The sequence below is a fragment of the Capsicum annuum genome, chromosome 12, assembly GCF_002878395.1.
Source record: "Capsicum annuum cultivar UCD-10X-F1 chromosome 12, UCD10Xv1.1, whole genome shotgun sequence".
NCBI classification, from domain to species: domain Eukaryota; kingdom Viridiplantae; phylum Streptophyta; class Magnoliopsida; order Solanales; family Solanaceae; genus Capsicum; species Capsicum annuum.
This window is the reverse complement of record NC_061122.1, coordinates 210,101,609-210,127,368: the sequence shown is the minus strand read 5'-3', so window position 1 is coordinate 210,127,368 and position 25,760 is coordinate 210,101,609. Positions and strand designations below refer to the sequence as shown.

Here is a 25,760-nt window from a genome sequence, read left to right as displayed (position 1 = left end):
GTTGGGGAGAGATGATGGCAGTCATGGAGATGGCTAAAAGAAAAGGATATGAATGTGTTTTTACTATTAAGATTATTTTATAGGAGAAATTATTTTTCAGTATCTATTATGAAAAACTTTAATTAAGTTTTTACTTTATTTAATTAAAATTTAAAAATACATATTGAAATTTGCAATCAATAATACATAGATAAATGAGATAAATATTCAGTACCCTTGAACTATGATTAAAGTTATGTCACATTTCAACTATTACCCCTGAACTCAATTTTAGCATATTTTTGTCGCCCTTTGTGCTGACATACGCTATGCTAAAATTGAGTTCAGAGGGTATAGGACCCTCGTGAAGTTGGAGTGTGTCGCATGCAGCAAATTTGGTCATAATTCAGGGTACTAGAAAATATTAAATATTAATATAATATTAACATAATATTAACAAGATGATTTTAATATACTACAAAACATCAAGTAATATACATTGGCTCTTCCCCAAGAGAGGCACTAGGTGTGAAGGGGTCGGAACAAGGCAGGGGTAGGGGTATACCCCCTGCTTATGGATAACTTTGGATTCTGGAATGCAAGGGGGTTAAATAGACCAACAAAGCAAAAAGAGATGAATCTCTTTATGCATGCAAGTTGGTTTATTTGGGCTCCTTGAAACAAGGATAAAGAGGGCTAAAGCTGGCCAAGCCTCTCTTAATCTATGTAATGGTTGGGCGTTTACCACTAATCTAGAAACACATCACGGTGGGAGAATATGGATGTTATGGAAACCCGAGATGTTTATGGTGGACATAGTTGAGACAATGCCACAACTCATACACAGTTATGTTACACATGTTGGTACTAAATTAAAATTCTGGTTAACTATGTTGTATGGTTTTAATGATCAAGGAATGAAACGGGAATTATGGAACAAGCTGAAAGAAATGTGCAATGTACAAGAACCTTGGGCGGTGATGGGAGACTTCAACAATGTGTTGAACTATGATGAGAGAGTAGGCAGCCCAGTAAGAGATTTCAAAGAATGTGTAATGGTATGCGAATTACAAGAACTAAAGTCTTCAGGAGCCTTTTATACTTGGAATAACAAACAAAAAGGAGACTCAAGAGTGATGAGCAGAATTGATCGAGTTCTAATAAATAATGAATGGCTTTCTGAATTACCTGCTTCTCAGGTACATTTTATGGAACAGGGATTGTATGATCACTGCCCAGCTATCATTAGGTGGGAAACAAGACAGTCGAAGCAAGCAAAGACATTTCGATATTTCAATATGTGGACCCTGGCAAAGGACTACAAAGACATAGTCCAAGAGAGCTGGGGGAAACAAAGCCATGGGACAAAGAAGTATCAGATGATTGGAAAATTACACAGGCTAAAGCGAATACTCCAGAATCTTAACAAAACAAGATTCGCTGATGTAGAGATGCAAGCTGATGAAAGCATGGAAAAATTGAAGGTGTGTCAGCAGATGATACAGAGAGACCCTCAAAATATGGCTCTAGTTGAGGAAGAATCGTACTTAGCCATAGAGTCTAGACAATGGCAACAAGCACGGGATTTGTATCTCAAACAAAAAAAGTAAGATACACTGGATGCAATTGAGGGATCAAAATACTAAGCTATTTTTTTAACTTTATTAAGGCAAGACGCAATGCAAACAAGATATTTGTTGTGGTGGATATGAATGGCAAGACTCAAGACACTCCAACTGGAGTAGCTAAGGCTTTCACAGATTTTTACACAAAATTATTAGGAACCTCAACTCAAGAAAGAGATCACGTGTGTGGTGAAGTGGTAAGAAAAGGGGCAGTACTGAGTGAGGAGCAACAACAAATGTTGCAACAAAATATAACAGCGAGAGAGATCAAAAAAGTTGTATGGTCCATACCTGGTGAGAAATTGTTGGGTTCATAGTATATGAATGAAGTGTGAATGGAAAAAATGGAGAGAAAAATGGTGGAAGATAGGAGATACCAATTTAGAAGGTATACTCCCAAATTGGAAAGTCCACTAATTTTCCCAAATTGGTGGGAGAAAGGAACTTTGTAGTCTTTGTATTAATGAACACTTACTCCATATGATAAGTGAGGCAATAAAATAGAGATGCCTCGCGCCGTTGTCATCGCTCGGCTCGGATTTGGATATCTATGAGATTTATTTTTTTGGACAAATTTTATTTGATGATCCAAATTTACCAAACAGTAAAACGCAGCAATATGTTTTGATTCTCCATTTATACATGCATGCAGTTTTTTGAAACAGTGCAGTGCTGAAACTGAACTGATGCATTGTTTCTGCAAACAGATGCACTGTTCCGATGAACAGATGCACTGTTTCCGTAAACAGATGCACTGTTACAGTAAACAGATGCACTGTTATAGTAAACAGATGCACCGTTCCAGTGAACTGATGCACTGTTTCAGCAAACTGATGCAATGTTTCGATGAAATGACACAATGTTTCACACAAAATGGGATGTACTATTTCAGCAAAATGATGCACTGTTTTAAGTAAACAGACATGCATTTTCAGAAAAGTCACACACCTTTAAATTGAACCAATGCCACCTTTCTGAAGAGGTAACTTGTGGCTATATAAACCTAGGTTCATCCACAGGTTTTGAAATAAAAATTTTCAGATTACAAAACTCTTCTTGTCTTCAAAATACTCTTTGTGATCAATCAAACTGTTGAGTGCGTTCGAAGAATCCGACTATATGAGGTACCGCTATTGTCGAATTGAAGGTCATTTTATCCTGGGAGGAAAAATTCCACAACCTCGGGTACAGTGAGGGGAATTATTTTCTTAAGGAAACTCCCTGAATTCGGACAACTTAGCCTTATTCATTTCTGTTTCATCTATTATTCTGAAAAATAAAATACACCTCTTAGAAAGGTCATTTTGATCTTGTGTTGAGAGTATTTGATATACTTCATTATGTTCTTGTTTATAAACTTGAACTAGTTGAAGTTGTTGTTCTGCTATACAAATTCTGCATACCCGAATATATTATGGAAATAACAGAAATCACCAGGATCGGATGGTTATGGCAGTCAATTTTTCAAAGATGCTTGGGATGTAGTAGGAAATGATGTGGTGATGACAGTGCAGGAATTTTTCAACAAAGGGAAAATGTTAAGGAAGATGAATAATACAGTTATAACTTTAATCCCAAAAGGCAGTCATGCTGAGTCAGTAGTGAACTACAGGCCAATTGCGTGTTGTAACACCATTTATAAAGTGATATCCAAGGTGATTTGTGACAGACTGGAGATTGTATTGCCCAGTATAATATCCCCAAATCAAAGTGCTTTTATCAAGGGAAGGACAATAGCTCAAAATGTTCTCATATGTCAGGATCTAGTAAGGCTCTATAATAGGAAAGCCACAACAAGAAGTTGCTTGATGAAAATAGATTTGAAGAAGGCTTATGATTCGATTGAATGGAGTTTTGTTAGAGAAATGATGTATGCCTTACAGTTCCCTGCCAAGGTCATTCACTGGATTATGGAATGCATCACTGCTACCAGTTACACAATAGCACTGAATGGAAATACTTACAGGAATATAGCTGGGAAAAGGGGACTACGACAGGGAGATCCCATGTCTCCGTTAATATTTATAATTTGTATGGAATATTTGTCTCGGATTATGGCAGTGATAGCAAACCAGAAAGGGTTCGAGTTTCATACAAAATGTAAGACGATAAAACTGAATCATCTATACTTTGCGGATGATTTACTGTTATTCTGCAAAGGGGAGTTTCAAGCTGTACTGCTGATGATTCGAGGACTAAAATCCTTTTCCAAAGCATCAGGCCTAACGACTAATGACTCCAAGTCAAATTTATTTTGTAAAAATATGCCAAAGCAATGTGTCGAGGATAATTGTGAATTAACAGTGTACCAACAACGGAGTATTCCCTTTAAGTATCTTGGAGTGCCAATCTCACCGAAGAAGTTATCAATTACAGATTGTGAAGTTCTTGTTGAGAAGATCATGAGAAGGATACAAACATGGAGCACAAGGAATCTTTCACTACTAAAAAAAAACTGAAAAAACGACCACAAAAAATCGACCACACATTGTGGTCAGAAATAACCGACCACAAGTGGTTGGCTTTTTAATTTTTTTTTTTAATTTTTTTTTAAAAAGGGACCATTTAATTTTAAAAAATCAAAATAATTTATTTCAATAATTTGTATATTACTTATTATTTATTTTATAAATAAAAATTAAAAAAAAAACGACCACTAGTGGTCGATTTTTTTAAAAAAATATAATTGAAAAATATTTTTAAAAACTGACCACATGTGGTCGATTTTTAAAAATTCTTTTTAAATTTATTTCTAAAAAAACCAAGCAAGTGGTCGGTTTTTAATTAAAAAAGAAAAGAAAATACTTTTAAAAAAACCGACCACTTGTGGTTGGCTTTTAATTAAAATAAAAAATAATTTAAAAAAAAAAACGACCACTCATGGTCGGTTTTTGAAGTAAAAAAATAAAAAAGTAAATAATATTTTGTAAACAATAATTATATATATGTAATCAAAGATATATATTAGTTTCATTAAAAATAATTATAAATAAGGTAATATTATATAATTTTTTAAAATTAAACTGATCACGCATAGTCGATAACCAGTATAATAATAATAATAAAAATCAATCATTCTTAAATTTTGTGAAAAAATTACACTAAAAAATATATCAAATAAAATAAACAAATTACGTTAAACATAATCTTTATCTTTTACTTATGTTTTAATATATAAATTAAATATTTTCCTTTGTATATACATTAAATGACGTTAAACATGCATAATCTTTGTATAATGAATATGTGTGTGTGTATATATATATATATATGTTATCATACTGTTGAGATAATGATATTATATTACTATTTCAATCATAATAATGTAATATATAATCGATAATTCATCAGAATATAGTGAACGTGTTCTATTATAAGGTAATATACTTGTGGATGTGATATATATATACGCATTCAAGAGTTCATATATATAAATATATATATATATAGATATATCATGTAGTGATCGATTGATGAACGATATAGTCAAAACCTAGTAGAATATAATCAAGCTAATAATTAAATATAATTAATCGATCACTCATCAGAGTATGTATATGAAACACGTCGCATTATATTATTGGATAATATACTCGTGTACGTATGTGATATATATAGTACGTATTTAGAACTTGATATAGTCGATAGTATGTATATGTGTGTGTATGTATAGGTATTTATATAACATATACATATTATATAGTGATATTAATGACATAAGATAATCTAATCGATAATTCATCTGAGTATTTGTGATATAAGTTGTATATTATTATGGGGTAGTAAAATCGTGTATGTGATGTTTATAATACGTATTTGAAAGCTGATAGACAATTGAATAAATGTATATATACGTATATCTCGTGTAGTGACGTATGCAGTAATAGAAATTAAAGCTAAATAACTGAATCTATATATCAAAATATTTTGAATGATACATTGATATATATCATACTATTGAGGAAATATATATACTATTTTGTGTCGATGTAGACACGCGTATGTTATTGAAATTGTAATAATGTAAGACAAGTATTACGCAGTATAATTGGGGGGAAGGGGGGAGGAGACCGAAAATTGAATCTTGAAACTGACATATACTTACCATTTGCTTTGAATTTTGAATTTTGAACGACCGCCAAATTTTGACAGTGAATTAGAGTTTTTTTGCTTACAAGTTTTGTTTCTGAGTATTAGTGATATACGTTGTATATTATTATGAGATAGTAAAATCATGCATGTGATGTTTATAGTACGTATTTGAGAGTTGATATAATTGAATATATGTATATATATGTATATCTCGTGTAGTGATGTATGCAGTAATCGAAAGCTGGATAACTGAATCTAAATATCAAAATATTTTGAATGATACATTGATATCATATTATTGAGGAAATAGATGTACTATTTTGTGTCAATATAGATACGCGTATAGTGTTGAAGTTGTAATAATATAAGACAAGTAATCGATAATTTATCTGATTAACACATTGTATTACGAGGTATATATATATATAAAATTGTATTTAAAAGCTAATTAACAAAAAAATTATCTTAATTTGCAAAATCAATTGATATTATTATACGATTAGGAAAATATACTGCTCGTGTTAATGTGATGATAACATAACTAATTATCTAATTTAAATATATACGCGTTGTATAAAATTATTTGGATGTTTTTATAAATATTATAGAATTTATTAAAAAATTATTTTGTTAAAAATTAATTGTAATTCATTAATTCATTTTAATTTATTAATTGTAGTTTGTTAAACATTAATTTAATATCAATGGAACTTAATTTTTTTAAAAAAAATATTTGAAAACCAACCACATGTGGTTGATTTTCTAGAAAATATTTTCCAGAAAACCAACCACATGTGGTCGGTTTTCAAATAATTTTTTTAAAAAAATAAGTTATTAACCCAATCCGACCCGACCCGACTCGACTCGACAAAAATAATAAAAGATCAAAACACACACACACCTAACCTAATTAAACCTCGATCTCAGCTACACCCACACCCAACAACACGCAGCAACACACACACATGGTGATCTACACCGGTTAGCCGGCGACTGCTCCCGCTCTACTACGGCGACGACAGCTCAGGTATGAAGCTATTTTTTTGTTGCTTTTTTGATTTTTTGAGATTCTTGAATTCCTTTTATGGTTTAATTTGTTGTTTTAGATATGGGTTTCGCTTGATTGAAGTTATTCATGGTAGAAATCCCTTAAAATTTGAGTCTTTTTGAATCTTTAGCTATGAAATTTTAAGGTTGTTGATTTTCTTTTATGGTAGCTTTTGATATGGGTTTTGTGGTGTTGAAGTTATTATTGGTTGGAATTCCTCAAAGTTGGAATCTCTAGTTGTGATTTGTAGAGATTCTTGATTTACTTTTATGGTTTTAGTATCTTTAGTAGATTTTAGTATCTTGAAATCCCTAATTTAGTATCTTTGAGTTAGATCTTTGCTAAAGTTTACGAATTTGAGTTCGAATTACCTAAATTTTGGTTAGTCTTGACATTTACTAGAATTTGAGTTCTAATAATTTTACTATTTGACAGATTCTGAATCCGGGATAAGGATTGCTTTGCTATTTTTTCTGGTGACCGCTTAACGATCTCTTTCACTTTAATTTAAGCCAAGCAAAGGTAAGTTGTTATCTTCTTGTTATTGTTCATATTAAAGTCTAGTGAAGTCGTGTGTGGACTTGTTCGATACACTAACATTGTTGTTATCTTCTTGTTATTGTTCATATTGAAGTCTAGTGAAGCCATGTGTGGCCTTGTTCGATTCACTAGCATTGTTGTTATTTTCTTGTTGGTCTTGTTGTTGCTTGTTTTGAATGTGGTTTTGGTTGGTGACTTAGTCACTTGAAAAATGTAGGGACTTTAAAGGGAATTTTTTGTTTTGAATGTGGTTTTGTTTTGATATTTAGTCATTTGAAAATGTTTAAGTGTAGGGACTTTAAAGGGAATATTTTGTTTTGAATGTCGTTTGGTTGGTGACTTAGTGACTTGAAAATGGTTAAGTGTAGAGACTTTAAAGGAGATTTTTTTGTTTTGAATGTGATTTTGTTTTGATACTTAGCCACTTGAAAATGGTTAAGTGTAGGGACTTTAATTTGAAGGATATTTTTTGTTTTGAATGTGGTTTAGTTGGTGACTTAGTTACTTGAAAATGGTTATGTATAGGGACTTTAAAGGGGATTTTCTTGTTTTGAATGTGGTTTTGTTTTGATACTTAGTCACTTGAAAATGGTTAAGTGTAGGGACTTTAAAGAAATTTTTTTGTTTTGAATGTGGTTTGGTTGGTGACTTAGTTACTTGAAAATGGTTAAGTGTAGGGATTTTAAAGGGGATTTTTTGTTTCGAATGTGGTTTGGTTGGTGACTTAATTGCTTGAAAATGGTTAAGTGTAAGTACTTCAAAGGGGATTTGTGGTTTTGAACGTGGTTTTGTTTTGATACTTAGTTACTTGAAAATGGTTAAGTGTAGGGACTTTAAAGGGGATTTTTATTTTTTTTAATGTGATTTTTGTTTTATACTTAGTCACTTGAAAATGGTTAAGTGTAGGGACTTTAAAGAGGATTTTTTATTTTGAATGTGGTTTGGTTAGTAACTTAGTTACTTGAAAATGGTTAAGTGTAGGGACTTTAAAGGCGGTTTTTTGGTTTTGAATGTGTTTTGGTTGGTGACTTAGTTACTTGAAAATGATTTAGTGTAGGGACTTTAAAGGTGACTTGGTAGGTTGAAAATGATTAAGTGTGGGGACTTTAAAGGTGACTTGGTAAGTTGAATGTGGTTGTGTTTGGTGACTTGGTTGGTTAAAAACGATTAAGTGTAGGAATTTTAAATGTGTTTTTTTTAATATGGTTATGTTTGTTGATAATTGAATTTTTGTGACTTGATCTAATTAGTTGATCTGATTGATTGCGTAGATGGAACCTGATTATAGCTGGATATATCAACGGAACAATGATAATAGAATGGGTATTAGGGAGGAATTTGTTGAAGATGTCAAAAGATTTAATGAACATGCTAAGACACTTGATGTTTGGACACGTTTTCGGGCTATTCGTTGTCCTTGTGTTAGATGTGATGGTATAAATCTTGTAAATGGAGAAGATGTAAGGGAACATCTTTATAGAAGGGGGTTTTACGAGGATTTTTTAAGATTACGTGGTATTCATGGTGATGTTGTGCAAAATAACTTTGTTGTTGGAGAAAGTAGTAGGTCTGCAGAGCATAATGAATATCAAGATACTAGAATGACAGAAATAGTGCACGATGTTTTTGGGATGCAACACGGGGGCGACTTTATGGAAAATGTTGGAGATGTTCCTAATAGTAAAGCGGGCAAATTCTATGAACAATTGCATACAGCTAGTCATCCTTTGTTTGACGGGTGTTCGCACTCTCATTTGTCTGTTACTGTTAGATTATTAAGTATTAAATCTGACTTGGAATATTGCTGAAGGAGGAATGGATTCAATGATAGACCTTATTAAAGAGTTAGTTGACCCCGGCTTGGAGGTTCATGATTCTTTCTATAAGGCAAAAAGATTGGTGTCAAAGTTAGGTCTCTCCTCGGTTATAATTGATTGTTGTGAAAATGGTTGCATGTTATACTTTAAGGAAGATGCTAACCTAGAGTTTTGTAAGTTTTGTCAGCACCCTCGATATAAACGTGGTTCTTGTGAAAATCAAATTTCTACTAAGGCGATACATTATTTACCTCTAATTACCAAGGTTGAAGAGGTTGTATTCTTCAAACAGCTCAACTCTTCATATGAGATGGCATAGTGAAAATAGAAGGTCCACTGGTGTTTGTGTCATCCATCTGATGGAGAGGCTTAGAAGATTTTTGATGCAACTTATCCAGATTTTGTAGCTGAGCCACGAAATATTCGTTTGGGATTATGTGTGGATGGCTTCTCTCCTTTTTCAGTTGGTGTTGCGCCATATTCATGTTGGCCTGTATTTATCACTCCTTATAATCTTCCTCCTGAAATGTTGATGACTAGTTCCTATATATTTTGAATTGTGTTATTCCTAGCCCGCGTAATCTAAAAAGCGGAATAGATGTCTACTTGCAACCTTTGATTGATGAACTTTAAATTTTATGGCATGAGGGGGTTGAAACTTGGGACATCTCACTTAAACAGAATTTCAATCTGCGTGCATATCTAATGTGGACTGTTAATGATTTTCCTGCTTATGGAATGTTGTCTGGATGGATGACAGCTGGAAAACTGGCTTGTCCATCCAGCATGGAAAAAATAAAATCTTTTACATCGAGACATGGCCGGAAAAATTCATAGTTTGATTGTCATCGTTGTTTCTTGCCACCTGATTATGAATTTAGGAGACTCGAGAATGCATTCAGAAGGAATAGAAGGAAATATAACGGTCCACCTCCAAGTCTGTCTGGTCATGACATCTGGGAGATAGTTCAGGATTTGCCTAAAGCCAGCGAAGAACCATTGTACAGGCTTGATGGATATGGCATTTCGCATAACTGGACTAAGCAAAGTATATTTGAGGAGTTAGAATATTGGTCAGATAATTTTCTTAGAAATAATGTTGCTGTCATGCATACTGAGAAGAACTATTTTAACAACTTGTTCAACACAGTTATGGATGTCGCCGGCAAAACAAAGGATAATCCTAAGGCCAGACTTGACTTACCAGAATATTGCAAACACAGAGAATTAATCTTACAGGAGGGGCCCAATGGCAATGTTCTTAAGCCCAAGGCTAGTTTTTCATTTAAGTTGGACCAAAAGCGTCAAATATGTGAGTGAGTCCAAAGTTTAAAGATGCCCGATGGATATGCCTCAAATTTGGGAAAGAGGGTTGATATGGCACAAGGAATCTTGCATGGAATGAAAAGCCATGATTGTCATGTTTTCATGGAACAATTACTTTCAATTGTTTTTATTGGTTTACTTGAAAACATGTGGAAACCAATAGCAGAGATCAGTTTGTTCTTTAAATACTTATATGCCACCACATTAAAAGAAGAAAATCTGACGGGAATGAAAAGTAATATTGTTGTTATCACCAACAAGCTGGAGAAGATTTTTCCGTCAACGTTTTTCGATGTGATGAAACATCTTCCCATTCACCTTGTGCACAAAGCTCGGCTAGGCGGTCCAGTTCAAACTAGGTGGATGAATCCATTCGAACGGTAAGCAATTGCAACATATTTAAATACATACATATCTTTTTTAAATATAGTAAACATCTAATCTTAAGATTGTGCAGGGCAATTGAAAAATTGAAAAGGGGTCCCACAAACAAACATAGGGTGGAAGGCTCTGTAGTTGAGGTATATGTTGCAAGAGAAACGTCTCAATTTTGCTCATACTACTTTCGTAATGAAGTTGCTTGTTTAAGAAACCGACCGAATCGTCATCAGGACGATGTGAATGAGCCTCATTTGCAACCGATATCAATTTTCAATCAATCTGGTTGTAAGGCTAAAAAGACCATACGTCGCCGGCTCACTCCCACGGAGCGCAAATCAGCAACTTTGTATGTCTTGCTGAATTTTTCGGAAGTTGAGCCCTTTCTGAAGTAAGGAGATTAAAATTTTAACATATCTTATTTGTTTACTCATTCATTTAAAGAAACTAATTGTGTTTCGCATGTTGGATCTTCAGTTTATTTAAGACTCAATTCCATGAAAATCAAGTGTATTCATCCTTTTCAACATGGTTTACATATGAGGTTCGTAAGTGTATTAATATTTCTATAAATTTTAAACATTATAAATTAATATTTCTATAATGAATATATGATGTCAGGTCGAGTAAATGAAACGCTCTGAAGATTACCGAGCACACTTTTGTATTCTTTTCTATCAGTTTTAGGTACTTTGTCATCAACTAGTAGAGTCTCGGATACGTTCATAGGTGATTGAATACCTTTGCATTCTTGTATCTGAGTATCATGTAAAATCTCCTGAATATACTTGGATTGACTGAGAAATAATCCATCAGCATTCCTGTGTACTTCCACGCTTAAGAAATAGTGTAATAAACTAAGGTACTTGAGATTAAAAAAATTTGAAAGATAGGTAACAACATGTTGAATGAGTGTTTCTTCACTGCCTGTGATTATGAGGTAATCGACATAAATCAGAATATAAATAGTGACCCTCATATTGTACAGAACAAAGAGAGAATTATCACACTCAGACATCTTGAACCCCACTCAAATCAAAGAACTAGTCAGTGCATCATACCAGCCTTAGGAGCTGACCGTAGTTCATAAATTGCCTTTTTGAGATAGTTGACATAGTTGGGATGATTCGTGTCTTCATAGCCAAGAGGTTGAGACATATACACGTCTTCTTGAATTTTTCCCTGAAGAAAAGCATTGTTGACATCTATTTGATGTAGCGGCCAGTTCACTTTAACAATAACTGTGAGTACTGTTCGAATTGTAGTTAGTTTAATCACCGGACTAAATGTTTTGTGAAAATCAACTCCGGGCCTTTGAGTGAACCCTTTTGCAACTAAACCTGTTTTGTACCTATCAATGGATCCATGAGACTTAGTTTTAATTTGAAACAACCACTTACAAGGGACAATATTTCGGGCATAGTTTGGTGGAATCAAGTCCCAATTCTGATTCTTCATTAATGCATCAAATTCAGCCTTCATAACATCTCTCCAATATGGAAATTTTTGTGCTTTCTTGAGGGTTACAACCTTCGTAGCATCTTTTCATAGCTTGGAGGTTGAGATATATACACGTCTTCTTAAATCTTTCCCTGAAGAAAAGCATTGTTGATATTTATTTGATGTAGCGGTCAGTTCATCTATACAACAACTGTGAGTACTACTATGAGTACTAGTCGAATGTAGTTGGTTTAACCATCAGACTGAATGTTTTGTGAAAATCAACTCCGGGCCTTTAAGTGAACCCTTTTGCAACTAAACGTGATTTATACTTATCAATGAAGCCATTAGACTTAATTTTAATTCGAAACAACACTTACAAGGGACAATATTTCGGGCATGGTCTGGTGCAACCAAGTCTCAAGTCTGGTTCTTCACTAATGCATCAAATTAGCCTTCATAGCATCTCTCCAATATGGAAATTTTGTGCTTGCTTGTGGGTTACAGGAATAGAGGGTCCTGGTTCATTTGGGTAGTGTAGTCAATGATTTTTCGTCGCTTGAAGATGTTTTGCGATCTCGTTACCACATTATGGTGGTCTATGGGTGGCCAATCCTTGTACTCGGGATTGGCGGACTCAATTTCGTTAGAGGTGATTGTTTGTGGAAAGGGCAATTTGGTGCCATCAGCATTAGCAACTGGCAGCCATTGATGTGAAGGAAAAAAAATTACTCGTTAAAGTATTTGTGGCTCTGATACCATATAAAGACATAGAAATAGAGTAGAAGAACATATATTTCTTTGATAAGACTCCAGTGGAGTTTATATACCGTTGAAATAAACGAAATTAACCTAAACTACCTCCTAGAATGTAGGAACAAATAACTACAGCTAATACAAACTAACGACTAGATAAATTGAACAAACCTAATCCTAATCAACACTGGTACAGTAAAACAATGTTACAATACTGGTAAAATACTAATGCTAATGCGCTATTACCATGGATTGTTAGAAGGATAGTATGCGGTTACAAGAAGAAAGCATTCATAGTGCCAGGTTTGGATAGTAACACCGTTCTTGTAAAAACAAAAAAGAAAGAAAATTCTCTTTCAAATCATATGCTTATGCATTCTGAATTTCAGGATGGGCGGCGATTACATGTAATTGAAAGATATTTAGCAACACCTGATCAAATTGTTGGAGAATATCTTCTACCAGGTGGCTACCTCAAATTGCTTGAGTTGGGACTCGAAGGTCAGTAGCTAGCCACTTGTTAGACTTGTGTTATGAGATTCATTTGTTGTTCTGGTTGAACTTTACTTCTCCCTGAATGGCATCCAATAGACTTGGGATTGAGGTGTAGCCGTGTAGATGGTTGATTGATTGATTTGCCATTCTTTCTTGTATACAACTCCATAATTTTTCCTTGCTAATTTCAGAATGTGTGGAGAACATTGATGCTCAGCGAGTTTTTGGGTATGTTCTTTTCAAGGATGGCAAAAGCACCCGAATACCGTATTCCCTTGGAGAAATTTCGCGCAGATGTTTCTGGAAGGGGCTTTCACAATGGGCCCTTCATCCAAAGAATGAGAGAAAAAGTTGTGTATTTACCCAAGTATATACCTCCTCTTATTATTTGTTAATGACGTTGTTGGTTGGTGTTATGCTCTTTCACTGATTAATATTTGCTCCTTATCTTTGATTATCTGACAGTGTCAAACTGGAGCAAGGAACAGTCACAACTCTGCTCGAAGAGAAGGGAACCATTAAAGGTGTACAGTACAAAACTAAATCTGGTGAAGAGCTGAAAGCATGTGCACCATTAACCATTGTGTGTGATGGTTGTTTCTCAAACCTGCGACGTACCCTTTGCAACCCAAATGTAAGGGCAGCTATTAAAGTTTTTAATTTTTTTCTTCATGATGAAAGTTGAAAATAACTCAGTAACTGCTTGATTGAAAAGCACGTTTGCACTATCTTTTGTTCCTTTTCTTCTTCTGCAAGTAAGAATTTGTTGAAACGCGCTAAGTAAAACTAGTCGAGTTTGTGTTAATACTAATTGCTTGCTATGGACTTCATTGTTGTTTGTTGGTGTTCCCTTATTATCCTTTTGTCGTGGAGCTCATTGATGCCATCATATTCCACAGGTAGATGTGCCTTCTTATTTTGTTGGTTTGATCCTGGAGAATTTCCAACTTTCACATGCAAACTATGGACATGTCTTTTTGGCTGACCCTTTACCTCTCGTGTTCTACCCCATAAGCAGTACTGAGGTCCGCTGTCTGGTTGATGCACCTGGTCAAAGGGTTCCTTTTATTTCCAACGGTGAAATGTCTAAATACTTGAAAACTGTTGTTGGCCCCCAGGTAATGTGGTGATGGAAAATCTTTTTCTCATTGCAGTACCACATAGGTGTATGTTATTACTTCAATTCCATGGCATTCAATTAGTTGTTTACCTTGTTGTTCCAGGTCCCTCCTGAGATACACGATCCATTCATTGCCGCAGTAGATAAAGGAAACATCAGAACAATGTCAAACAGAAGCATGCCTGCTGCTCCTCATCCAACTCTTGGTGCTCTCCTCATGAGTGATGCATTTAATGTGCGTAATGCCTTAACTGATGGAGGGATGACTTTAGCATTATCTGATGTTGTTGTGCTATGTAATTTTCTCAAACCCCTTCATAATTTCAATGATGCATCGACCCTCTACAAATATCTTGAGTCCCTTTACACCTTACGTAAGGTATATTTTTTCTATATCTTAAATGTTGCTGATATTATTTGATTGGTAAAGCAAAAAAATATGGGTTAGTCTGCTCCTGTGATGGAATTTCTTGAGCCATCAAGATTAGGAACCACAAAGCTAAAGCAACTCTAATGAAGTCACCTGCTAAAAATCTTAATACCAACGACATGAAAAAGAAACACAAGAAATAAAAAAAATCTAATGATGATGGGAAAAACACTTGACTCGTCAATAGAGTGTTTTAGAATTATCTACAAAGCTACCGCAGCTCTCATGATCTTACATGCTTACAATTTTACATTTACCATCGTTCCTACGATGACTTATTAGGAGAATTTACCCTTACCAATGATGATGTGAAAAAGCTTGGTTCATGAATGTTGATTTTCTGATCTACATAATTCTTCTTGAGCATCCAACAGGTTCTTTTAGTTAGATAAATGATTTGACTCTTTTTGTTTCGATATTTGTATCTTCAGCCTGTGGCATCTACTCTCAATATAGTGCCGGATGCTTTTTATAAGGTGTTTAGTGCTTCACCTGATCAAGTTAGGATTGAGATGCGCCAGGCATGCTTCGACTACTTGAGCCTCGGAGGAGTTTACTCGACAGGACCAATATCTTTGCTTGCTGGCTTAATTAAATCCTCGACCATTCAGTCTTGTTTGTCATTTTTTTCACTGTGTCTATCTATGGTGTCGGACGATTACTACTGCCTTTCCCATCACTCAAACGGATGTGGATCAGTGCCAGACTGATCTCGGTTAGCATCTTTCTTGCTTTGCTTCAATAATTCTGAAATTTTTAAAATATTTTGTTTGCTTTCATGCTGACAATTTCCTATGACTCAAACAGAGTGCATCTGGAATCATTTTCCCCCTAATCAAGGCAGAAGGGGTTAGGCAAATATTCTTCCCTATGACTCTTCCTGCATATTATAGGGCTTCTCCTAAAGTGAGGTTGTAACCACCAAAAACGGAAAATTTTAATCAAGATCTAAGTCACTCCGACTCTTCACTTTTGGTACCGGACCCGTGTCGACACGACATGACATGGGTGTGGTGTGAGATTTGTATCCTATCTGGTCACAATCGATCTAGGGTATTTTGACCAAAATTGAGTGGTTTATGTAGTTAAAACAAAAGCTAAGGTGAAATCGAAGAAAACAGAATACCTTATCTATAGAAATTTCAATTTTATTGTTTTTCTTTTATCTCCTTTCAGGATTCTCTTCTTGATCAATATTTTCGCAAGTCCAAATAATATCTCATAGTTTAGTTTTTGTATCTCTATTGTTAGATATTTAAATTATTTTTAGTTGAATCTCAGCACTCGTATCCGAATCCATATTCCCAAATCTTAAAATTGAGATTATGAAGGATCCAACCCTAGATACTCATATCTCACACTCACCCCAGAGCCCGAGCAATTTAGATCAAGAATATACCACAAACTGTACTATCAAAAGATTAGTCATACCTTTTGGTCCTGGTACCAACCCCCTGCCCTCCCTTAATTTCATTGATGGCATTCATTAATTCCAGAAATGAATAAAACTTCTGCAGTGTTAGATCATCCCACCAAATCTACATGCCTACGGTAAACTTACAGGCTTCAACCTTTCAACCAAGAAAATAAGACCAAGGCAGATATATTGATATCCCTTTAAACTTACCAGTAAATTTGATTTACTCATTCAAACTATGACTTATTTCGATAAGGCATTTGAACCCATGATAAAACGTTTCTGTTTGATAATTTTGACTCAAAATTTTGAAAAAACTTTTCCGCATGTTTTCAAGCACCAATTACGTAGATAAACTTATCACTTAAAAATTTGTTACCTCATTCAATTATGCGCCTTAGCGTCAACAAGCAGTAAAACTTCATGATTGTTTCCATTGATGTTGATGTGTAATTGAAGGAGGAGACTTACTTTATGTGGTTAACTTAATAGGTATTTGAGAATGCACATAGAAACTTTTCTAAAACATGAGTCGGAAGTGCTTAAAAGGAACATTTTACTACGTATTCAAGTGTTCAATTGAAACAAATCATAAATCGAATATCTACATAGAATTTATTACCTAACAAATTTAAGATATTATCGATGTATTCAGCCTAAGATTAATGTTATCACTATCATTAAGCCAGTCACTTAGTTACTACATCATGAGTCGTAGGGAGACAGACTGACAGGACATGGACATATATATATTTGCAAGATCTTGGCATATAATCTTTATTTCGATATACCAATATTTAAACTAAACCTGTAAAATGGGCCGATTTGACCCGACCCACTTAGAAACTCGGCCCAGTTTGATCCGGCCCGATCAGCCTCGGGCTACAAAGCTGCTGATTTCGAGCTAGGTCAAAAATTTTTTGGACCCAGTTGACCCAGCCTGGAGTCAACCTAGACCAAGCCCGACAATTAACCGGCCCGGTTTTATTTTAAAAAAAAAATGAATTTAGCCGTTTTGAGCCAAAGTAGACGTTGGGCCCAACGGCTATATAGCTGTTTGGAGCCACAAACGGCTATTTGGCCCTTTTTAAAAAAAAAATTGATATAAAAAAAAAAATTAAATCCAAAAAATTTCCTATAAATACCCTACACTTTCAAATCATTTTCCACACAATTTTCATTCTCTCAAATCGCATTCTCTCTCAAATATTCTATATATCTCCTAAAGTGCTCAATTTTATTTTTTAATTTTGCAATTACAAATACGAGTGAAAGTTTTCTAAAGTCGCAACTTTCGGATGCTTTCAAAATTTGGTATTGTCGTTCCATCTATTACTTTTATTTTTTAGTTAGTTTATTAATTGTTGAATATTTATTTTTATTATTTTTGTGTATTTTGAATTTTTTTTAGTTTGATTTATATTATGGATAAATTAAGAAACCTCGGTAAAAGTGTCAAAAAATTTTGTCCCGAAAGTGGTAGTGGTAGTAAAAAGCGAATTACTGGTGGTAGAGGTAGTTCAAGTAGTAGATATACATGTGTGCCTCAGGTACCGCTTAGTCAACCTTTTGAGGAAGAAGTAGGTGTAGGTGTTCACGATATGAATGATTTAGAAGCTCAGAAAAATTACGGTATAGAAGAAGAAAATGAAGTAGATGCAGTTAATTTAGATGAAGATGATGAAAATATTGGTGAGACACCCGCAGTAGGAAATGCTAATGTTAGATCTGAATCGGTTAATCGTCCTCCCCGTGCCCCAAGAGCTCGTAGAACAACTAGTATTGCATGAAAATTTTTTACACATATAGAAGGAGAAACTAAGGTGCAATGCAATATTTGTCAACAAGTATATGAGCATAAAAAAGGAGGCAATCAAGGGGGTATTGGTACGTTAATGAGACATATAATAGAGAATCACCAAAGAGAGTTTTTTATTGCAAAGGGTGGTGAGGCTTTTGGTGGGCCAACAAAAACTAGAATGGACTCAACAACCAGTCGGGTAATTAAGAATTATAATAAATTGAGGGATCGGAAAGAAATAGCAAAAATGGTAGTTGTGGGTTGTTTGTCTTTTACTTTTCCTTCTTCAGATGCTTTTATTCATTATATTCAAGCAATTTATAATCCTATGTTTAATGGTATTCCTAGAAGTACTTGTTGGGCCAATATTTTTAAACTTCATTCACAATATGTTTATTATTTATCTACATTGTTAAAAAAATATTCAATTAGAATGGCTCTAACTTCTTATCTTGATCGTGCTGTTAATAGAAATGATTATTTAACCATTACTTGTCACTTAATACATAATAATTTTGTTATACAAAAACGTATTCTACTTTTTTGTATGATGAAGATCGTAGACATGCTGGAGAATTTATTGCTAAATCTATTAGTAAAGTTGTAGAATTTTATGGCATTGGAAGAAAAGTTATATGTATTGCTTTTGATAATACTTCTAACAACAACACTGCTATTGAAAAGTTAAAAAATGATCTCTCTCTGCCGTTACCTGAAATATTTCATGTTAGGTGTGCTTGTCATATAATTTAATTGTAAGAGATGGTTTTGAATTTTTTGAGTTTTATATTAAAAAGATCCGACTTGTTGTTGGCTTTATTCAAGAAAATAATCGAAAAAAAAGTGAGAGAATTTAAAATTAAATGTAAACAAAATGAACTTACGCCAATATTTATGCCTATAGAATGTGATATTAGATGGAATGCTACATATGATTATTTAAAAACTTATCTTGCTTATAAAGTTCCTATTACATTGACTTTTAACCAATTTTGTGGTTCATTTGCTAATTCGGCTAAATGTATGCTAAATGATTCTGATTAGGCTGCAATTGGTGATCTTGTTAAGTTTTTGAAAAAAAATTATATAGCTCCGGTTGAATTTTTCGGTGCTTATTATCCTACTGTTTGTAATATTTTGGTATATTTGACCGATATTTCTGCTTTGCTCAAAGAATTTAAAAATAAAGAAGGTTAAAAACAGGCTGTTAGTGCTATGTTTTCTAAATTTAAAAAATATTTTTTTTCGATTCCCCTTATTTACTTGGTTGGTGCTATACTAAATTCATATATGAAATTTAATACTATGTGCCACTTTAGTACTCTTATTTATTCTAACTTAAAGATAAATGCTAACAATGATTCTGAAGATGAAGAACAAGAACAACCAGATTTGTTTACGGCTATGAGTGATGCGAACATTTACTTAGAAAATTATATAACCAATATGTCGATTTACTTGATGTAGTTGTACCGACAAATATCACTCCAATTGTCGCTCTTCATGCTCCCAAGGAGCCATCATCTTCTAAAAAAGCAGCACATAATGATTTTCCTGATTACTTTTATGATTTAAATGTTTGAAACAACGTTGAGGCGGGAACTTACACAACAACTTCTCAGAAAGAGCTTAAGTATTATTTTCAAACGTCGGTAGAGGATCGTAGACTACGGATCAACCCATTGGATTGGTGGAAGATGAAAGACAATATCTTGTGCTTTCAAGATTAACTAGATATATATTGAATGTTCCAATGTCAACCGTTGCATCGGAGAGCACTTTTAGTCAGGGACGACAATAGTTTGGGGAGAATCGACACACATTGGGGAGCAATGCTATGAATGTTCTAGTTTGTCTCCAATATTGAATTAGAGCGGAACTAAGAAATCAAGGAATGGAAGTAGAGCCGAAAGACGAATAGAATCTTGAAGAAATTATGATTTCAAGGGAGAACTCAACACAATCAAGTCCAGTGCATGGTTTTGCCCACATTAATTTTGACTATCCTATGCCAATTCCCGTTAATATTAACATAAATAAGTTGAAAAAAATGATGCAAATTTTATAGATTTTTCATTCATGTAAATTATAAATTTTGGATCATTTTGCAATCAATAAAATACAATATTCATTCATTCCTTACTTTATAATTTTTTTCATTTAAATTGAATTTCTAGTTTGAATTAAATACTTAGTTTTAATATATTACTAATTTACTATCAAACTTTACACTAAGTAATAGACAATTAAACATGACAAACATATATACACATAATGAAAAAATAAATTTCTTAAGTTGAAAACCTCTAGTATTATTATATTAAGTAGCATATTTTCTATAGTCTCTAAATTATATATATTTAATATTTTAACGTGTACATATAGTGTATATAGGTTGTATGTATATCGTTTCAACATTCAAGTGATATTTTAAGTAGTATATATTCTACATATATGTGTACATCTTTTTTATATATTAAAATAGCATATATTTAATGTGTATATGTTTTTAAAGTAGTATAATATGTAGTGTATATATGACTATATGTTATATGTGTATATATTTTCTGAAGTATTATATATATACTATATATTGTATGTATATTATTTAAAGTAGTACATATATTGTATAGTACGTATATATGTGTATATATTTTCAATAGATTCTGAAGTAGTATACATTTAACGTAGATATGTATATGTTTTCTAAAGTAGCATGTATATAGTGTATATACGTTGTATGTATATTATTTAAAGTAGTACATATATTGTATGGTACGTATATATGTGTATATATTTTCAATAGACTCTAAAGTAGTATATATTTAACGTAGATGTGTATATGTTTTCTAAAGTAGCATGTATATAGTGTATATACGTTGTATGTATATTATTTGAAGTAGTACATATATATTGTATGGTACGTATATATGTGTATATATTTTCAATAGACTCTAAAGTAGTGTATATACTCCCTCCGTTTCGGAATAAATGAATTGTTTGGGTATTTATTGGTGTTTCAAAATAAGTGAATCATTGATTTTTTTTTTAAAATTACCCTTATGATTTGACAAGCAAAAGAGGGGTGAATCTAAAAAATAGACCCAAATTAGGAAGGCTTTCAAATTTTAGCCCCAAATAAAGAAGTTTCCTTAAAATAGCCTTTAACTTTTAACTAATATTTTTTTGGACAAAATTGCCCCTGATCAATGGAGTAAATTACATAAATATCCTCGTAATGGATAACAATTTCATATTTATATCTTTCAACTTTTATTTTTTTCTTTTTAATTTTACTTTAATTTTTATTTTTCTTTTCTCTTTCTATTTTTAATTTTCTCAACCCTTACTTTTTTCCTTTTTTCCTCTCAACTTCTTTTTTTCTTCTTTTTTATTTTACATTATTTTTCTTTTTTTTGCTTTTTTTTTTTTTTAATTTTTCTCAACTCTTACTTTTTTTCTTTACACCTTTCAACGTCTACTTTTATATAAAAAAAAAATATTTATTCGTTGATTTTTATTTTTAAATTTTTCTCGCCCTTTATTTTTATTTAATCTTTCCTTTTTTTATCAACCTTTATTTTTTTTCCTATTCTCTCTCAACTTCTACATTTTCTTTGATTTGTTTTTTAATATTTTTCTTTATTTTCTTCTTTTTCGCAATTTTTATTATTTTTATTCTTTTCTTCGATTTCTTCCATTCAAGTTACAGCTCTTGAGCAAGAGTTGACACTATCACGTTATAAAGGCAAGACTTACGACTTTCGAACAATAAGCTACGTTTCATGGGCAAGAGATGACACTACTATATTGTAGAGGCAAGACTTATGACTTTATGTTTCATTGGCAAGAGTTGACACTACCACACTGTATTTTATTTTATGAGATGTTTTATAACTCTTACCTTAGAGGCAAGACTTAGCTTAGGAACTTTCAAACAACAAATTATACCCCACGGGCAAGTGTTGGCTCTACCACGTTATGTTTTTATTTATGAGATGTTCTACAACTATTGCCTTAAAGGCAAGACTTAGTTCAAGGATTTTCAAACTACAAATTATGCCCCACGGGAAAGAGTTGACTCTACCATATTATATTTTCATTTATGAGATATTCTTCAACTATTGTCTTAGAGGCAAGACTTGGCTCAAGGACTTTCAAACAATAAATTATGACCCACAGGCAAGAGTTGACTCTACCACGTTATGTTTTCATTTATGAGATATTTTACAACTATTTTCTTAGAGGCAAGACTTAGCTCAAGGACTTTCAAACCACAAATTATGCTCCACGGGCAAGAGTTGACTCTACCACATTATGTTTTCATTTATGAGATGTTCTACAACTATTGTCTTAGAGGCAATACTTAGCTCAAGGACTTTCAAACAATAAATTATGCCCCATGGGTAAGAGTTGACTCTACCACGTTATGTTTTCATTTATGAAATGTTCTACAACTATTGTCTTAGAAGCAAGACTTAGCTCAAGCGCCTTCAAACAACAAATTATGCCCTACGGGCAAGAGTTGACTTTACCACGTTATGTTTTTATTTAGGAGATGTTCTACAACTATTGCATTAGAGGAAAGACTTAATTAGCTCAAGGACTTTCAAACTATAAATTATGCCCCACGAGCAAGAGTTGATTCTACCACGTTATGTTTTCATTTATGAGATATTCTACAACTATTGCCTTAGAGGCAAGATTTAGCTCAAGGACTTTCAAACTACAATTTATGCCCCACAGACAAAAGTTGGCACTACCACATAATGTTTTCATTTATGAGATGTTCTACAACTCTTGCCTTAGAGGCAAGACTTAGCTCAAAGACTTTCAAACTACAAATTATGCCCCACGAGCATGAGTTGTTACTACCACGTTATGTCTTTATTTATGGGATGTTCTACAACTCTTACCTTAGAGGCAAGACTTAGCTCAAGGACTTTTAAAGAATAAATTATGCCCCACGGACAAGAGTTGACTTTACCACGTTATGTTTTCATTTATGAGATGTTCTACAACTATTGCCTTAGAGGCAAGACTTAATTAGCTCAAGGACTTTCAAACTACAAATTATGACCCACAGGTAAGAGTTGACACTACCACATTATGTCTTTATTTATGAGATATTCTACAACTATTACCTTAGAGGCAAGATTTAGCTCAAGGACTTTCAAACTACAAATTATGCCCCATGGACAAAAGTTGACACTACTACGTCATGTCTTCATTTATGAGATGCTCTACAACTCTTGTCTTAGAGGCAAGACCTAGCTCAAAGACTTTTAAACTACAAATTATGCCCCACGGGCATGAGTTGACACTACCATGTTATGTCTTCATTTATGGGATGTTCTACAACTCTTGCCTTAGAGGCAAGACTTAGCTCAAGGACTTTCAAATAATAAATTATGTCTCACGGGCAAGAGTTGACACTACCACGTTATGTCTTCATTTATGGGATATTTTACAACTCTTGCCTTAGTGGCAAGATTTTGCTCAAAGTCTTTCAAATAATAAATTATGCCCCACAGGTAAGAGTTGACACTACCACATTATGTCTTTATTTACGAGATATTCTACAACTCTCACCTTAGAGCCACGACTTATCTCAAGAATTTTTAAAGAACTTTGTAACAACAATTCATGCCCTTAAATTTGCTTTGATGTCAAAAAAAGGAAGATCACTTTGCGGATTATCCAATTTTTTATTTATTAGCAAAATATAATAGAGGTTGAGAAACAAAAAAAATGATTAAACAAAATAGAGAAATAAAAAAAAATATTGAAAAAAAAAAAGGAAAGAAAAAACATAAAGATCAAGAAAAAAAGCAAAGAATTAAAAAAATTGAGAAAAATAAAAATGAGAGAAAAAATAAAAATAAAGTTTGAAAAAAATGAGGGGAAAAAAGAGAACTGAAAAAAAAAGCGATCAAACAAAATAGAGAAATAAAAAAAAAGTGAGAAAAAAAAAGATAAGAAAAAAATAAAGATTAAGAAAAAAGCGGAGAATTAAAAAAATTGAGAAAATAAAAAATGAGAGGAAAAAATAAAAATAAAGTTTGAGGAAAATGAGGGGAAAAAAAAGAAAACTGATAAAAAACAAAAATAAAAGAAAATAAAGGTTAAAGACAAATGAATAAAAGAAAAGGAAAACAATAGATAATGCTTGAAAAAAAATAAAAAAGAGAAAAAAATAAAGGTTGAGACTAATGAATTAAAACATGAAAGTAAAATAAAAATAAAAAATAAAAAATGAAAATAATAAAATTAAAGAAAAAAATAAAAAAGTAAAAATAATAAAAAATAGAATAATAAATTAAAGGAAAAAATAAAAAGTCAAAATAATAAAAAATAAATATTGAGAGACAAATAAGTATGGAAAGTTTTAAAAATATATTTGAGGTGTAGAGGGGTAAAATAGTACTTGTACTATATTTAAAAAGTAAGGAAGATTATTCTTTAAAGATATTTTTTATTGGGGTCAAATATCTAAAGCTATCCATATTTGATTCTGTGACATGCAATTTTCTGGCAAAAAAGACTGCAACCAATAGCATTACCAAGGTCAGTTTTTTTTTTTTTTTTTTTTTTTTGGATAAAAGAGACTTGAAGGGTAAAAATAGAAATTTATGTTAAATTTATGTCTTTAATACTTTTTTTTAATCTGTGTGTCAAAATCCAACAATTCATTTATTTCGAAACAGAGGGAGTATTTAACGTATACATGTGTATATGTAATTATGTATTCAAATTTTCAAAAGCAATATATATATAGTGTATGCATGTTGTATGCATATTATTTAAACTAGTACATATATTATATCGTACGTATATATGTGTACATATTTTGTATACACTCTAAAGTAGTATATATATTTAATGTATAGTCGTATACATGTGTATATATTTTCTAATGTAGTATATATATAGTGTATATATGTTGTGTGTATAATGTTTAACGTATTTAAAATGTATATAGATGGGTATATATAGTGTATATTGAAAAATAAACTTTTAATTTCGTTTTTTAAATGTTTGACCGGTTTTGACCGGGTTTGACCGGTGAACCATTAATGGGCCGATCCCCGTTTGTTTTTTGAAAAAATACTGTTAGGTCCGAAACCGGACCGATCCACAAACCGGAAAAATAATATGGGCCGGATCCGAGTTGACCCGGCCAGGCCCCGTTGACAGACTTAACTTGAACTAGTATCTTCATCAACATTTTGGATCATGCATTCATAAAGATAATATATCTTTTTCTCTGGCCAACCTCCCGAAGGATCAATAGTGTTTTTATTATTTTTCAGCACGTGACTCGAATTTTCAATCTATCGATTTATACGGTGGATGTTCACAACCATCACTTTTCAAATGAAAAATAAATATGTATTGGAAATGAGACAATTCTATTTTTGCAAACATCCAAAATTAGCATCCCAAAAACTTGTGGTAACCACTTTCTCCATGATGTGAACATAAGTTCCAAAAAA

General features: G+C 32.8%; 1 protein-coding gene and 1 long non-coding RNA gene across 2 annotated transcripts; both read left to right on the top strand.

Moving 5' to 3' along the window:
• Nucleotides 1–6,423: 6,423 nt before the first annotated feature.
• Nucleotides 6,424–8,615, top strand: LOC124889368. The gene is made up of 3 exons (XR_007048315.1): nt 6,424–6,723; nt 7,180–7,266; nt 8,556–8,615. It is a non-coding gene; the product is annotated as an uncharacterized LOC124889368 (long non-coding RNA).
• Nucleotides 8,616–10,193: 1,578 nt separating this feature from the next.
• Nucleotides 10,194–16,339, top strand: LOC107851009 (squalene monooxygenase SE1). Its single transcript, XM_016695894.2, is given in 12 exon segments — nt 10,194–10,807; nt 10,885–10,948; nt 13,391–13,502; nt 13,688–13,767; nt 13,769–13,863; nt 13,962–14,130; nt 14,396–14,614; nt 14,720–14,995; nt 15,478–15,636; nt 15,638–15,670; nt 15,672–15,761; nt 15,854–16,339. Coding segments are annotated over 12 exon segments (1,779 nt in total). The 5' UTR covers nt 10,194–10,436; the 3' UTR covers nt 15,965–16,339.
• Nucleotides 16,340–25,760: the final 9,421 nt, after the last annotated feature.